At 37.9% G+C, this 16,901-nt stretch overlaps 1 protein-coding gene across 4 annotated transcripts in view; it reads right to left on the reverse strand.

The window, feature by feature from the left end:
• Nucleotides 1-16,901, reverse strand: part of C5h1orf87 (similar to human chromosome 1 open reading frame 87) — a 69,265-nt gene that overhangs the window by 11,194 nt on the left and 41,170 nt on the right. For all 4 annotated transcript variants that reach the window (XM_087550525.1, XM_087550527.1, XM_087550526.1 and 1 more), the window contains 2 exon segments: nucleotides 12,522-12,619; nucleotides 3,389-3,453 (listed from right to left, as the gene is read on the reverse strand). In XM_087550525.1, the coding sequence (XP_087406651.1) occupies nucleotides 3,389-3,453; nucleotides 12,522-12,619 (163 nt within the window).

Below are 16,901 nucleotides of genomic sequence, written 5' to 3' on the forward strand. Positions count from 1 at the left end.
ATAAGCTGGCACTGTTATGGGAAGGACACTATGAAAGTGACCAAGACAAGCTCTTTCTTCTTATGTAATGGGCATTCTATTCTTGAAGCCAGGAAACAGACACACATCACCATCAGGTTTCCAACACAACCAAACCCAAATTCAGGGCTGAGAACCACACAGGAATCACTGAGGAGTTCATCCAAAGAATTCAGTTAAGGAGAATACTGAGTAGACAGCAAACATGGGTACAAGCCATGCAAATACCTAAGGAAGAAGCACAGGGAGTTACAGGGAAAGCAAAGGCCTTGGCAGCAATACTTAGTGCATTCAACAATGGCTTCAAGGAGAAAGCTGGTGTAGCACAAGGCAAAGGGAGGAGAAACAAGTGCTGTGAGTTCCAAGACCTCCTGGCTGAGCCTTATCACTGATGCTAACTGCTGTCTCTTTAGCTTCCAGCCCTGGTGATTCTCCTCTTCCTTTTCACTTTTGGGCACAGAAACAGCATTTTTCCTTATAGGACAACTCAGCTACCATTCTAATGAACTGTGGTTTGGTAGGATTGATCTTCTGTTCCAGCTCTGAGACTGTTCTAGTTTATCTACATCTCTAATAATATCTTAGCCACCATCTTTCTTGACCCAAAGCTGGACATCAAATTGATGATGAGACTCTGATAAGAGAGAAAATATTTGCTATTTAATTCCCTTCTTCTTGGAAGGATATAGTCTATCTCCCTCTCTCTCCTCCCCCACATCCCGTCTCTCTCTCTCTCTCTCTCTCTCTCTCTCTCTCTCTCTCTCTCTCTCTCTGTGTGTGTGTGTGTGTGTGTGTGTGTGTGTGTAAGATCTGACAGTTGGTGATATGGGAGGAGGGCAGGAGTTGCCCTACATTAGTGATAGGAGCCAAATAGTTGTCCCCTGTAAGAGCAGCAGGTTTTTCTAACCATTGAGAAATCTCTCCAGCCCTTCCTACATATTTATTTCATAGTTGTGGATAGTATAGCAAACCATTCTTAGATTTTATTGATGCCTCAATATTGATATTAGATATCTAACAATATCTAAGAGTTGGAACTGGAACTATTAAACTTAGTTCATATCACAAATCCTGAGTGTATATATGTGTATACACACATTAATGTATATATATTCTCCTATTATACATATCAATTATATTTTCCATTTATTTTGTGTACTTTTCAGTTTGTATCTTCCAATTGTGTCCTTACTCTAGATTGAAATTTTTGCTACCACTCTCAATTTTGTTATTCTCATTCAACACTTAAGAACAGTTCATCCTCGTAGATCCATCACATTAATGTTCAGCAATCATGAGGCCATAGCACAATGCAACACCAACAATACTACCTTGTCAGTCCTCTTGCTGTACAGTGACTAATAGTCTCTGCTTTGTTTGTCAAACTCTTTGTCACTCTGCACCTAATAGAACCTATGTCTCTAGCATGTTCACTATCTCCTCTCCCTTTCTCTTTCTCATTTTAAAGATGATAAAGATATGTCAGAGCACCGTAAAGGAAGTAATCCGATATAAGGTTATTGGTCTACTACAGAGCTGACACTTCAGTTGTGACATGTGCTACAGGATGAATTGTGTTTCTGTAGCACTTGTATACAGATACTCTAATGCCAGATGGCTAGGGGTGTGACTGCATTCTGAGATAGGGTGTGAGGAAATGATTGTTAAACTGAGGCTGTTTGGAGCCATACCAACAATTCTAAGTGATGATCTTAAAAGAGAAGGAACTAGGGATCAGACAGATGTCAGGATGCATGCAAACAGGGGAGAACCAAATGAAGATGCAGTGACCATCTACTTGGTGATGAGAAAGGGATGAGCTCTTACACTGTTCATCATTCTCAACAGGAGTCATGTGTGAATCTACAGGCACATGACACCGATTTAATGATCTCAGCACTATAACATAGTGTTCTGTTTGAAACACAAGAACAGTTACTGTCCCAACTATGTGGCACTCTAATAGGCAGTTTCACCACACGTCATGGGGAGTGCTTTCTTCAGCTCCTTGATTTTTCCTTAGAGATACTTGGCCATGTATGCAAGAACACTGCCTTCTAGATTTTTAACATAGTACACCAATATATACTACAATTTCTGCAGTTCCCAAAATTGAAAATGCTTCTTGGTCCCTAAAGTGTGGGTTTTGTCAAAGTAAAGTGTTGAATTGTGTCTGTTTCTCCCAAGAGATATGTTCAGCTCCTGCCCACTGGCACCTGTGAGTTTTCCTTATTTGGGAAGCAATTTTAAGATGTGATCAAGTTTAGAAGAGATCGTTATAAGGGGAAGGAGAAGGTATTTGGATACAAATATAGAGAGGAGACATAAGGTCAAATGGAGGTGTGGGCAGAGGATAGAGTTATATGGAATGGGCTAAGGAGGCTTAAGGCTACTAAAGCCTGGAAGAGACAAACAAAGACCCTTGCTTAGAGACTGCAGAGGGGCTCTGGCTCTCGATGCTACTCAGCTTTAATAGTCCAGGTTTCAGAACTATGACTGAAGCATTCTCTGACAATTTATGTCATATGATTGCAAACATTTGTTACAGAGGTCAAGAAATGAATACGTTCTTCACACTGTTCTCAACACTTTTAGCCTCTGATTCATATATGCCTAATGTCCTGTGTGCATTTCTATGTTTGAAATATCTTGTAGGATATTTTTCCCTACATGGATATAGATATCGTCATCACACAGCACACACAACCACACCTGCCTAGTGCCTTGCACGTACTCACAGTAGTCAGAGGATGTTTATGTAGAAAAATCCTTGCAAAAGATTAATATAAATGCACATTTTTACCTGTTATATTTAAATTTGCTAATTGCTAAATATTTTGCCACCTTCATCTTTATAATCTTACTTAATAGTATGTCATGGAAATCAGTCTGTAGCAGCCCAGTCATGTTGTTTTATAATTCCACAATTTAATCAACTGGTTGTACTCTAATTTAATTGAATGTTGAATGATCCCAGAAGACTCTTCTCACTGCTCCCAACTTTACAACATTTATAAAAGCTGCTGCACTAAACTTATATCTATATGCACATATAGTATAACTACATATTTATATGATATTTGATGATTTACCAGCCAAATATTACCAACCTGAAAATGCTACAGAGATTATGTTTGAAATTTAAGTCAATTCCAATTTTCTGCGTAAGTGTTCTAGATTCATGTCAAAGACTTACTACAAAAAGTGAAAATATGCAGCCTTGAGATTCATGTGTCTTTTCATCCACCTAACACAGAAGAGTAAATTTTAAGGGAAAAATTCAGTCCTATCTTTTCTTCACTGAATATTTTGGGGAAGAATGAGTTAAAAACCTAGCTAAGTTTCCTGAGGCACAAAGCCTAGCACTCACCTGCTGGCATATCATATTGCAAATCAGAAGAAGCCCTGTTCAGCCACTTAACAAAATTCTTCCACCTGTGTAAGAAAGGGAGACAGCATCTGAGTCATGAGAAGTGAGTGAGTTCCCACTGTGTGGGAAGCATGGTCAGCAAAGCCGAGTTTTGCTGTTTGGTAGCGATACTGAAGGGAGATTTGATATCAGTGCAGGAAACAGGTGCTTTAGGTATATTTCCTAGAAAGGACTTTGGTGCAGGGAGTTAAATGCTCTCAGAGTTACAGCAAAATCTTATGGTGGCCTAGGCCACTAGTATCAGAATATCAGGGGGAGGGGTGGTAACTGAGGCAGGAGGATCAAGAGGTTCCTAGGTAAGAAACCCAATACCCCCAAACAAACAAACAAATTCTGCAAGGCCAGCAGACTGGAGACTGGGGTCTGCTGGCAAGGTCAGGACATTCAGATACAAGGGAACGCTGGGAAAATCTGACTAATGCAGCAGGTGCCTCTAGCTATGAAATCAGTGACAATTCTGATGTCAGTAAAAACTAGCCAGTTTTTGCATTGTTACTACTATAGGGAAATGAATAAGTCTATGGCCTGTCTGTGTTAGCACCATTTGGCCCTCTTTTCCACCTCAAAATTTTATGCATTTACCTCTTAGTAATAAGTTAAATCAGTCATGAGATCTTCATGCCAAGTGACTATTAGAAATGCCACTTTTTTCTGTCCTAAGTGTGGAAAGAACTATAAAACATAACAAACATAGAAGGGAGAGAGTTATATGTGGTAGACTTAGATAAAGTTAATGAGTTGCTCAAGAAGAAATTGTATTGGGTATTAGTATATTATAACTGAAATCAGTTATCTAAAGCTTGACCTAAACCAGTAGAGCTTTGGCAGTGAAAAATCACCTATATTAGCTTGCCTAGCGGCCATTTATATGCTAGGTAAATATGGTTTTCTCTGTCAGTAATAGATGCCTGGATTTGTTATATATATGTATATATACATATCTATATAGATAGATATAGATATAGATATAGATATAGATATAGATATAGATATACATCTATATCCTACTGAGCCAAGGCTGTGACCCACCTGTCTATGATTTTCTTCACTCCTTACTCTCACTTCTGTCTTACCCTCTGTTCCTATTTCCATCTCTGTCATTAAATTTGTTTCTGATCCTTCTTGATTTTTGTTTTCACCTAATATTACAAGTTGTCTCATGTTATTAACACAGAGACTCACAATTGGTCAAGGTGCATAGAATAAGAAACTGTTAATTGCACGGCCCTAAATGATCAATCTGTATCATATTCCCTTCTCCCAAGGGTCAGTCATCATGGTGGAAGAGGAGTTAGAAAGATGGGACGAGCCAGAGACAGTGGTTCACTAAGAGAAAATTGTTCTGTAGATACAACCAAACAGTTCACATATACATTCATAGCAAGTGAGACAGAATGCTCAAGATCTGCACACGTTTAAGCAGGCAATATCCTAGATTGGAGATGAGAAAAGGCATGAAATCCTACCTCCTAACTATGTGACTCTTGAGAGCCTCTGAGAGAGATCTCTGGTGGTTTGTGCAAGCTCCAATTAAGGTTATACATTCAAAACTATATACGAAGCACAAAACTTAATCTCAGGAAAAACAGCACAGAGTTGTGTGGGTGGGATGAGGGAATAAAAGCAGGAGGAGTTGGGCTATGAAGTGAATGTGATCAAGATGCATTGTATAAACTTCTCAAAGGATGAGTAAAATGAGGAAGAAAAGAAATTTACATTCTCTCCTGTTGATGAAAGAGAGCTTCTGATGCCAGCACACTGGGGAGTTTTGTTGCTATCTCACCCTGCAGAAGGCAGACTGAAATGGAGAGGAAGTTGGCAAACATGTATCAGGTTTTCTCAAGAAGTTCTAATGTCATATGATTTTTATTCTCTTTCAATAGAAGTGATACTTTAAATATGAGACCAGTTTGTTTTGCTTATACCTCATAAACCTTTTCCTATACATGGGTCACATGTCAGAAGATTTCTTTGATCAACTCGTGTATTCTAATAGATGCTTTGAACATGTGGCCTCCAGAGCTTCCTGTGAGGGAGAGATAAACCATGATATGTAATGCTGCAACCAGAATATCTGGTGACTGAAGACCTAGGGAAGTAAAGAAAAGATGGAGGATAGGAAGCTCTCATGGGGAGTGGTAATAATCATATAAGCACCAGCTCAGCTCTGGAAACAAACAGCAATGGATTCATATTTTAAAATTTCTTTATTTCTTCTTCTGAGACACTTTGGAAGTACCGACATATACCTAGATCATCTTCCAATCTTTTGACAATGAAGCACAACAACGAAGAGCATTGATCTATCTATCCATAGTCACAGACCATAGTCCGTTGTTTTTTTGTTTGTTTGTTTGTTTCTTTTTTGTTTGTTTGTTTGTTTTTGTTTTTTTGGCAATGTCAGACTATGTTCTCTTTGATACCAAGCAAAAGAGAAGGACCAGAGCGATGGCTTAGTCAATTAAAACCTTGTTATATAAACTCAATTATCTGAATTTGATCCCAAGAACCCTCAGTAGAATTCCCAAATGCTTTCCTCTGATCTCTATGGTAATAATAGGCACTAGTAATAACAAAATTGTTGTACCAAGCTCTCATCTTCCAGCTAGGAAGGTTAGGACTTGGGACAAATACTATGTTCTTGATTCTAGATTCAGAAGGACTTTATCTCATATTCCAGTTTCAGAGTTGGGGAGAGGGTAACTAAGTGGGTAGAATGTGTGTTTAACAGTCATGAGTTTGATCTCTAGGGGGAGTATTGATTAGTGTCTATCATGACAACACTTGTAGGGTAGAGACAAAGGATCAAGACTTCAAGGTCATCCGCAGATACATAGAAAGACCTAGACTAGCCTAAGTTAGGTGAAACTCCTTCTCAAACAACAGCAACAGCAGCAGCAATAGCAACAACAACAACAACAACAAAACAACAACAAGGTTCTAAGTTACAATTTCAAATGTGTTTATCTTTTTAACATAGATTCCAGAGTGTTTTTGGTACCTCTTTGTAGCTTCTTGTATTATGCTAAAGTTTCCCCAAAACTTGTTTGCAGTGTCCCTCAAGTTAGACTGAGGGACCCTGCTGCCAGTTGGTTTTGATTTGTAAATAAAGTTACCAGAGGTCAATGGCTGGCCACAGAGACAGAGGAGGGACTTTTAGGATTTTGGGAAAGGAATCAAGGAAGAATGGGAGGAGAGAGAGCCACAATGCCAGTGGAAGGACAGGAGACATCACTCCTGGGAGGTGCAGAGGGCAGAGAGCATAGAAGTCATGTAGGTGCCTGGGATCAAGACCCAAGAAGTTTCTATGTCTGAGTCTAAGGCAGCAAAGCTGGACTATAGATTTAAATAAATAATAACTTGCGGATATTAGAGGGGGGCTGGATCAGCCATGTGGAGGTTAAGGAGTAGCCCATTCATTGAGCTCTTTAAGGCACATTAAATAAAGGCTGTGTGTGTGTGTGTGTGTGTGTGTGTGTGTGTGTGTGTGTGTGTGTGTGTGTGTTTTCATTCAGGAATTGAGAATACTGAGGAGGGCACTGAGGAGTGCCACAGCCCTGCTGCCTGAGTCAATTTGAGAAGTGATAATTGGGTTCAACACTACACCTATTATTCATTATTTTCTCTCATAGAGACTGCCATTATGAAAGACATGCAAGTCACTTACCACAAGACACAGGTTAATGGTATCCATTCAAGAGCCAAACCCTTGTTTTCTTACTCCAGATCCACAAGTTGGGCAGGTTTTACAACTTTCTGTCCATGTTTCCCACTTTAAAATTATGGTCATTGTTTCAGTGTCATCTAACATTTACTATTATAGAAGTCTGAGGTCAGTCTGATTTTTATTCATTTATATTTAGTTTTCTCTTTCATTTTGTGTTTTGATAAGATCTTGTCAAATTTTATTCTCTTTATAATACAAGTTCTCATTGCAATACACAAACTCCTGGCACAGTTTTTTTCTTAATGTGTCCTAGGTCATACTGAGTTCTTCCTATTTGTATACATTGGACTGCAAAGTTTCCTTAGTTGGTTCTATCACTTCAGTATGGCTTGTGTGGGTCACGTAAGGTTTATGCACTTGGCCTTCAGTCTATGGCATGGCAATGTTGAAGCAGTCAGATCTATAAGAGTCAAAGCTTAAAGGAAAGTTAGTACTCATCAGGACTATTAGCCTTGGAAGAGATTAATATAGTTCTCAGGGGATACTGGCAAATTTCTTGATGATTAATTGTTATAAAAATAACAACACTGTTCTTCCAACTCAATGGCTATCTGTTCTGCTGTGCAATCTCTCCTTCTGGAGCATATTTCTGCCATACTTATGTTATGCTGTGACATCGGCACAGAGGCCCCTGCCAGAGGCCAGGCTGATCAAGCTACCTGATTTTGGATTTTCAGTCTCTAATGCTTTCAGCTACATACAGGTAAAAAAAAAACACACAACAGAGAAATTCAGTCTTTCACTATATCAGCAGAAAATGGGCTATCATAATCAGGACTTTGGTTTTAATTCAGTTCGATTTTGTTTTGTTTTCCTTATTTTGTCACTGGTTTCCCACAATGTCAAGTCACTTTAGGTTGAGCCTCTGTTCTAGTCTCATATCTAATATTCCCTGTCTTTTTTTCATAGTTACTTTTGGGTAGGTTCTGCAGAAGCCCCCTATATTTAACATTGCCTATTACATTTTTCTCATTTATATGTGCCTTTGTAAAATTGATTCCTAGTTACTCTTAATTCTCCTTGAGAAGTGTACTTTCTTTGAAATCACCCATTCTTCCACATGCTCTCTATGGTTTTATCAAATATTCTTTAATGCTTTTTAAAATTATTTTATTATATTTACATTTCAAATGTTATCCTCATTTCCAGTGTACCCTCCATGAGCCTTGCACCCCATCCTCTTCCCCTTTGCCTCTAAGAGGATGCTCCCCTACCTGCCCACCCACTCCCACGTCACTCCTCTCACATCCCCCTTCTCTGGGGCACGAGCTACATTTTTATCACTAGTTTGTCTCACTACGCTTATTGCTTTCTAATTCATTTCCATAGAATTCATGGTTTTTGTCTTTTTGAAAGAACCACAATAATTTCTTAATCTTTTCTAGTTTTTAGAGCAGAAATACTTTTAAAATGTTATTAAGACTTAGAGCATGAAGGGCTACACTTCTTTTCCCATGTTCTGCAATGTTCTTTTTGTTTCAGCATTTTTATCTTGTAGGTGAATGAATAATACTCTTTTAAAGTAGGCTTTATATGCTGAATTTTCTCTGTATTCATCATCAAGTGAGAGTATGTCCACATACAGTGCAACCATACAGATACAGTCTCCTGATTTCCACGGTTCTGCTCACCATCTCCTTAAGCCTACAGACAAGGGACAGATGGCCATTCCTGTGGATCCTTGGCACTTCAGATTCTTCTCTTTGAGCTGCCCATGTGATATGCTCGCCATACTTTTGGGAACAAGATCCTTCACAGTGGTATCATATATCATAGTTCACACTTTCCTAAGTATATCCAACTACCAGCTGTTTCTGTGCTAACTGACAAAACATTAACTTTCAGCGGTGGCACTGTCAGATATAGACACTAAGTTCATCCTTCCCACCTTGCTCAGTTCAACTCCCTCCTTTGATATTTCAGAGAGAGTCACTCAGCCTAACTGACAAACTTATTTATTAGGCGCATATAGGTTTTGGTCTCTCCGTGCTGCTTCAGTTTCCTCATTTGAAAAATAGAATAGTAACTACCTTTAATTCCTAGCTGTTGCAGGAATTAAAAGAGCTAATTGTTAACAGCACTTGAAATATTGCTCGTTATTGTTTAAGCTTTACAAATGATCTCTATAAACAGTAACAATTCTCATCATTCTTAGAATGTGGAGTGGAAAGCTGGGTTGGCTAGCTAACACTGAGGCAAAAGGCAGACAACAGCAGGTCTCTAATAGTTCTTTCCTCAACCCTTTTCCTATTCCCTTTGAACAGCCATTGCCAAATAAGACACCTCATGTTTCCTTTGTCTCCTAAACTGTTGCCTTTGTCCCCAGGATTGACAAAGACAGTCCTTTCCAACCTAACTCCATTTTCAATAACGGGCCAGATGTGTATGGTAAGTCCTACTTGTGGCTGTGTCAATTGCTCTACTCTATTCAGGAAGCCTCCATAGCAGCTTTATTATTTCTCTCCTCCCCCAACACAATTTGGCGTGTGCACGTGTGTTCTAAACTGGTTTGAAGCATTTAATTTTGCCAATATAATTTTAGAGTATTAGATTGCCTCCTGTTCTTTCTCTGTCCTCCTTAATTACCATTTATTACAAAGTCACAGAGAATTCACATTAAATGTGAATTCTGACTTCCATCTCCCTGGCCAAAAACAGGGATAATAATTTCCATCCAATACAACCTGAGCTCATTTTACATGAGGGTGATTCAGAGTGGAGATTAGAAATCGTAATCAAGTCTTCCTCACAATCGCCTTACCCTGGCAGTCATTCACTAATGTCTCTGCTAATTGTTAGGAAAATGGAAAAATAAAAACCAAATCTCAGAGTTTAAAAAATTTATTTGAAACTAAACAAAACAATTTTCTTGCAGGGCTGGCAAAATCGCCCCTCTTGTCAGCTCTTGCAACATGCTAGTTTAAGGAGAGAACACAACTCATTTTATTTTGGCTAGATGGGGCTAATCCCACATCACAATCCCTCCTGATGTTTTATTGATTCTAAAGGACATTTAATCAGGAAGCAGCTCAGCACTAGAATCCTGCTAATTAGCAGACAGCCACATTCCAAATGGCTTTCCAATTGAACACAGATTAATGGACAATATGTACTAAGATAATGATTCAAGCATTCAGCTCCTAAAATGTGTGTCTAAATTGCATCTTTAATCTCTTAAGGATATAGGTTTGCATACAAAGCCTATAATGGAATGGGTTTAATTCATAGAAGAAGCTTTAGCCAATGACTGTTTACAGATGAAATAGGTTTATCTCTTATAAACACATTTTTCTTTGATTCCCATGGTGTTGATGTCCTAGAATATTCTAAGGTCAAAGATAGCAGTTTCCACTCATATTCCAGATCCCTGCAATATTGGTTCTGAGTTAGCTATTAATCAATGTTACCAGTAGACTCTTAACTATGTCCTACATATAATGTGAGCTTGATTTGGTGCTTGATTTTTCTTCATTTAGACTACAGCCTCTTTGGGAATCCCCCATTTGTTTTCTACTTTGCTCCCGACTCATCTTTCTGCTTTTGAAGTTTAACCATCTCTAAGGTGATGCTCATTTCCAAAGTGGCCCTTAGAAATTCATGTACGAGGTGAGACTCTCAGTCTTATTTACTCGTCTCTTGTCAAGAAACCTTCACCCACCTTATTTTCTCTTGTTACTCCTGAAACCTTGATATATGCCATATATTTTAACATACATTTCTCATCCTAACTAGAATATCCCTATATGAGGAACGGACTTTGTTTTTCTCATAGCTGTACTCCAAATGTCTGGAGAAACAGTATATTATTGGCTCATTCAATTTCATTAAATATGCACTGTATATTTACTTTGTGCCACATTGTAAGTTAGAAGCTGTGATCCTTTAGTTTACGAAAGCAGCTATGTTTCTTGTTGCTGCAGGGGATCACTGTATATACATCAATTATGAAACCACAAAAATAAAGCCAATATTCAATAGAGTGCTAGAAAATAAAATGACTAGGTGCTGCTTAAGTCCTTAATACAATGAACCTGATTTCATTGCGATGTTTGGGAAAGGCACCATTCAGTTTGACTATGAGCTGAGGACTGGAAATATTTTGAGATAACTTCTCCCCTAACTCGGTTCATCATCACAAATTCTACTGCTTTAGATATTTGGGATATAGAAATGAATTAAATAAAGAATCTGCTTGTCCTACAGTACTGCAGTTCACTGTTTACTACAATATGGCAACAAAAAAAACATGCTAAGTAAATGGTATTCGATTTATTAGAAGTTGAGGTGAGTTGGGGACAATACATTCATATATTTATTTATATGAAACATTTAAAAAATAACTTGGGGGGAAACTGGAGAGATGGCTTGACAGTTAAAAGCAATGGCTGTTCTTCCAGGGGACCCGGGTTCAATTCCCAGCACCTACATGGCAGCTCACAGCTGTCTGTAACTCCTGTTACAGGGGATCTGACACCTTTACACAGAGATACATGAAGGCAAAACACCAGTATACATAAAAAAAATAAGTTGGAAGTTTTGTATAGCCAAAAAGGGAAAGCAGGTAAAGGATAAAGAGTGGGGCATTGGAATTCTGAATAAAATAATTATATACCCCACACAGATTGAGTAAGCCTTAAGAAGTTTTTCTGTCTTTTTCTTTCCAGGGCTATGAGCGGTTTCCTAAATTTATCCATCAGTCAGTACCTATAAGAAGCCTTGAAGGTAACTCTCTAACATCTCCAGAGAGACTCGTGGGGACTTGGATCTGTACTCTTGGTGGGGTGTGTTATATTCTCCTTGCTCCTCCTAACCTTCAACTCTATCTTATTTGCTCATTGAAGATTCTCGCCTGTTCGATTTCCTCTTGCATCAAGTTAAGGCAATCTCGTTGCTTCCCTTTCTTAATAATCATTGTTTGATGATGATGCTTGGTCCTCAACCTTCTATAACACTGCTTAATCTGTTTGGTCTGTTATGAAGCTATTTATGATGGACATATAAGTAGTGATAGTTCCTAAGGGCTGAAAGAAAATTCCTGATTTGTGTTTTTATGACAACCGAGAACGTTTTGTTTTAAATATTTAAGAGATTATATTTATTTATTTTGTGTATATGTGCATGCATAGATGTGGAGGTCAGATGATAACGTGTGAGAGCTGGCTCTCTCATTTCACCATGTTGGATCCAGGGGCTGAATTAGGTCACCAGACTTGACAGTAAAGGCTTGTTACTGACTAAGCTATTTTACTAGCCCATGTTTGCTTTAATAAACAATAATTCTTTAACCCAGCTGTCAAGGGATTGAAATTGATTGGTTCCCACATGAAACTCCTTCAATCAACTTACTTTATTTCACCTCGGTAACCCAAATCTTGGTGATGGAGCAATGTTTCCAGCAGGGTCATAGTTATATGCAATCCATGCTTGCTACATATAGACATGATCTAGAAATAAGGCAGAATTTGAAGCTTCAGTAAAATGGAATTAGTGTTCTAATTTCTTCCCGTTATTATAGCCTACACAGTTCTAACAAAGACTCATTGCTCAGAAGTACATTGTGCCATTCAAGTATCACTCAGAGTCAGAGTTCCAGCTCAGTGCTTATAGGTAACAGACACCTTCAGTTGAGAGACAAGTGTAGTTTATTATTCAGAAGCCACTAAGCTTTCTATTACTTACATTTTTGTCAACTCATGTATAGTTAAGGTGGAGGATTGATCTGCCCTTCTTACTGTTGCTAAATTGTAAAACGTTTTATATCCTTTACTTTGATTTGTAAAAACAAGTGTGTTACGTTCATGGTTAATGGCATTTTTTTGTTGTTGTTGTTGGTGGTGGTGTAGGAAATTACCCTTACAAAAGCAATTTAAGGGACAATGGGTTTCAACTAACTCATAGTTCAAGGTTGAGTCCATCAAATAATAGCATCAGTAAGGCCGGTGGGCACATACAGCAGCTGGTCGTATTGCATCCATATTCAATGAGCAAAGATCAAGAAATGCATGGTAGTCCTTAGCTTGTTTTCTCTATTTTCTAGTCTAGAATCCCCAGCCCATAGACAGTTCTCACCTACAATTAAGGAGGATCTTCCTTCAACAATTAATATTAACAAAATAATCCTCACAGACCTGGCAGAAAACCCACCTCCCCAATTGTAGGTTCGACAAACTCACAATTAACACATTACCCATTCCAATCTCTGTCTTGCCCTTCTTAGGTTAGCTAATTACCAGAGAGAGTAGAACACTCAGTTGAATGTGAGCAAACAAATTAAAGAAATGTCTTTATAAGTGCCTCCAGTATTCTACTACTCCTCTGAACTATCATCCTTGGATATAGGACCAGGATAGTTTCTAAACTGTCAGAGTTCAAGGGAATTATTCAAACTAGTCAATCTTGAGCTTTCTTACCCTGCTTTGCTCATTCTTTCCACAAGAAAAATAGTAACAGGCTCTTGACCACACTTTCTGTTTTGTCCTGAACCTGGGAAGCCTTATGTGGTGTGATCTCTTCTTTTCAATAGCAATTTTCTATAGATCTATTAGTGAAATCATAGCTAAACAATAACGGAATCTACCTTTTAAACAGCAACAGGGCTTAGCTCTGTGTAACATGTCCCTGGCTGAGCCAAGGCATCGTGTTCCTCCTCGGCACATAGTAAGTAAGAAAGAAGGCAGAGGTCAAAAGCTCATGTTTCCTTTTTTATGAGGTTTTTAAACAAGCCTGTTACTTTCTAGATGTAAAGAAATTAAGTCAGAGAGACTTGCAGAGAAAAATAAAAGATTTTTCTGAAACATAAAGAAGAACAGAGTTAACTAAAAGTATAAGGAGTTAAGGAGAGTGCTGGGAAGAAGACAAGAAGATATGAATAACAGGTGAAAAAAGGTACAGAGCAGTATAGAACTGTGTTATGGTGCTACCCATTCGACAATTGTTTTATGCCTTTTTCTGAGAAAGCAGCAATCTTACTGTTTTCTGAGCTTCCTTGACAGACAGTATCTTTTCCAGGGTGGGATGGTGCTCGATTCATTTATTTTTCTTACCACCATTGTTTCGCTGTCATGAATAATAAAGGTTCAAGTAAAGAATGGATAAAATGGAATGTGTGTGGGAGGGGTTAGCAAAAAAAAAAAAAAGCAAGACGATATGGAAATTTCTACCACATTCTGCCACCCCTAGTTAGTAAAAACTGATTATCTTTTATAGTGATTAGCATGTACTGATATGTTTTTGAACACCTATACTGAAATTCTATTCTCAAAATAGATCACTCTGTCAATGTTCAGTTTTGCTGAAGGCTAAAATGAATAGCAGATTAGAAAGAGTACAATCACGGTATCTAGACACAGACTGATTGATGACTGCTAAAATGTAACTGACTGTCATGAGGAGCAATAGAGACATGTACCAGAAAAGTTACAGGCAGGGTTACTCTGGATTACTATTAAAATCCTCCAAGGCATAAATATCCATACTAATGATCCTTAGCAGGAAATGTTTAAGTTCCTTTGTTCAATGAGGAAATGTTTTCAATAAGGAGTAAATAAATGTTAAAAGTCAATAAACTATATTATTTAGCAATAGTACAGTTTCCTCATGTTGTGTTTTACACTATCGCTTGACTCAACCATCACTATCAGTTAAAGGTACCTCTATGGATTTCTAATGACCAGATTTAGTCCTATTCAAAGAAGTCCTATTTTGCAGCATGGGGTGGCCGTGTCCTGTTCCTCCAAACTTTCTTTCATAGTTTTCTTCAGTACTCACACATCTCCCGTGATAATTTTTAATCTCTTTCACTGGCTTCTTTTGTCTAAATTCTCCATAATGAATGGCTTTTACAACCTGTTTCCTGCCTCACACTCCTCTGTTCTGTAGTGGTCTACACTGCTCCAATGATGTCTGCTACATCTTGAGTCTCAAAATAAGTAATTTCAGTCTAATTACCAAGATTAACATGTTCAAAAAGTTGTCCATAAGAACTTATTCTACTAGTTCACTTTACCCCTGTTTTGTTTCCTATCTGAGTAAATGGCATTGTCTTCTAACAAGTTCATGAATTTGGAGTTAGTTTGGGCCTATATCCAGCGACATATCAAAGCTGACCTTATCTTGTCTAATGTCTCCATCTCTCCGTTTAGTGTGTTACTTGAGGCATCATTATTGTTTGCGATTTTCCTGGAGCAGCTTCTTACAGGGATCTCTTTCCTTTCAGTTTTGCTTGAAACTTTGCCTTAAAAACTCTCCAAATAGGGTTGGGGATTTAGCTCAGTGGTAGAGTGCTTGCCTAGCAAGCGCAAGGTCCTGGGATCGGTTCCCAGCTCCAAAAAAAAAAAAAAAAAAAAAAAAAAAGAAAAAGAAAAAAAACCTCTCCAAATTACATTCAAAAGTCCCTCTGGAAGTTCAAATATGGTCATATCATTTGGACATTTAAAATGCTTCAGGGGTTGCAATGGTTTTATAGGATAAAATATAAACTCCATGGAAAGACCCTTCTTATATAGGCTGATACTCTTCATTAGTTGAACACAAGCCACTCTTTGAAGTGGTCGTTGTTTCCATGAGTCCTTCCTGACTCTGGAGATGGTTCACACTGTTCATTTGACCCTGATCACCTTTTCTATCATTTTACATCTTCCCCATTTGTTCTTTGCCAAACCTATATGCTGACCAAGGCTCAATATTTATATAATCTCCCTAGTTTATTTTTAGGATAAATTATATTGATGTCTAGTTAGTTCTACATTCAAGGCCATGGCTATGCCTTATGCTGTCATAGCATATCAAAGGCATTTCCTTTCCTGAAGCTCCTGGTGAACAGGATTGAATTTGTTGTCATTAGTGCCTAGAACTAATTAATGTATCATACATGAAATTAAATATACCATGTAGATCAGAAATACGACTATTGTATTAAATGTAGAGAAAAATTATGGATTAGTAGAAATATTTGGAGTGTTTTATGACAGGGATATAGAAAAAATTAAATATGAAAAGGGTGTCTGAGAAGTTGCAGAAGGTGGATGGAGATTCAGATGTTCTAAAGAATGTTCAAACGGGAAATTTGGAATTTGTGTAAAAGTGTTAAAGTCAGGCTTTGCTCAAGAGCTAAGTTTCTATAGTCCTGCTGAAATATATAGATTGCTCAGGAAATGGGAAGGCGTGATGGCTAATCTCAATTATCAACTTGGTGAGATACATAATAATCTGAGTTGTCTCTGGGCATAAATGTGGGAGATTACCTTTAATAGATTTATTAAGGTGGAAATACCTGCCGATTGTAGGTCACATGATATAACACTCTTCTCTAAGATATAATTGTTGAATCTATAAGGGATGGTCATTCCCTAAGCTATAATTATTGAATCTATAAAAAGTAGAAAGTGAGGTGAGAACAATCATTAATCGTGATTCTCTATTTCTTGACCTCAGATGCAATGTAACCAGGGGCCTCAAACCCTTATTGCTATAATTTCCCTGCCAAGATTGTAGTAACTTCTGTAAGCCAAAATAAGCCAGTTCTTCCTTGATTTTGCTAAGGCATTTTGTCACAGTAACAAGAAGAGTACAGCAGTGGAACAATTAATAAAGAAATAAATGTGGATCCACCTTGCATTTACAGTCCTAACACACCATCATTACACTGAAGATGCACAAGATAACAAGATATAGGAGTCCACAGATAATGAAGACATATTTAATATGTTTCTATACCTTTTTATGATT

Source organism: Rattus norvegicus, chromosome 5 (genome assembly GCF_021556685.1).
Source record: "Rattus norvegicus strain SHRSP/BbbUtx chromosome 5, alternate assembly SHRSP_T2T, whole genome shotgun sequence".
Classification (NCBI taxonomy): domain Eukaryota; kingdom Metazoa; phylum Chordata; class Mammalia; order Rodentia; family Muridae; genus Rattus; species Rattus norvegicus.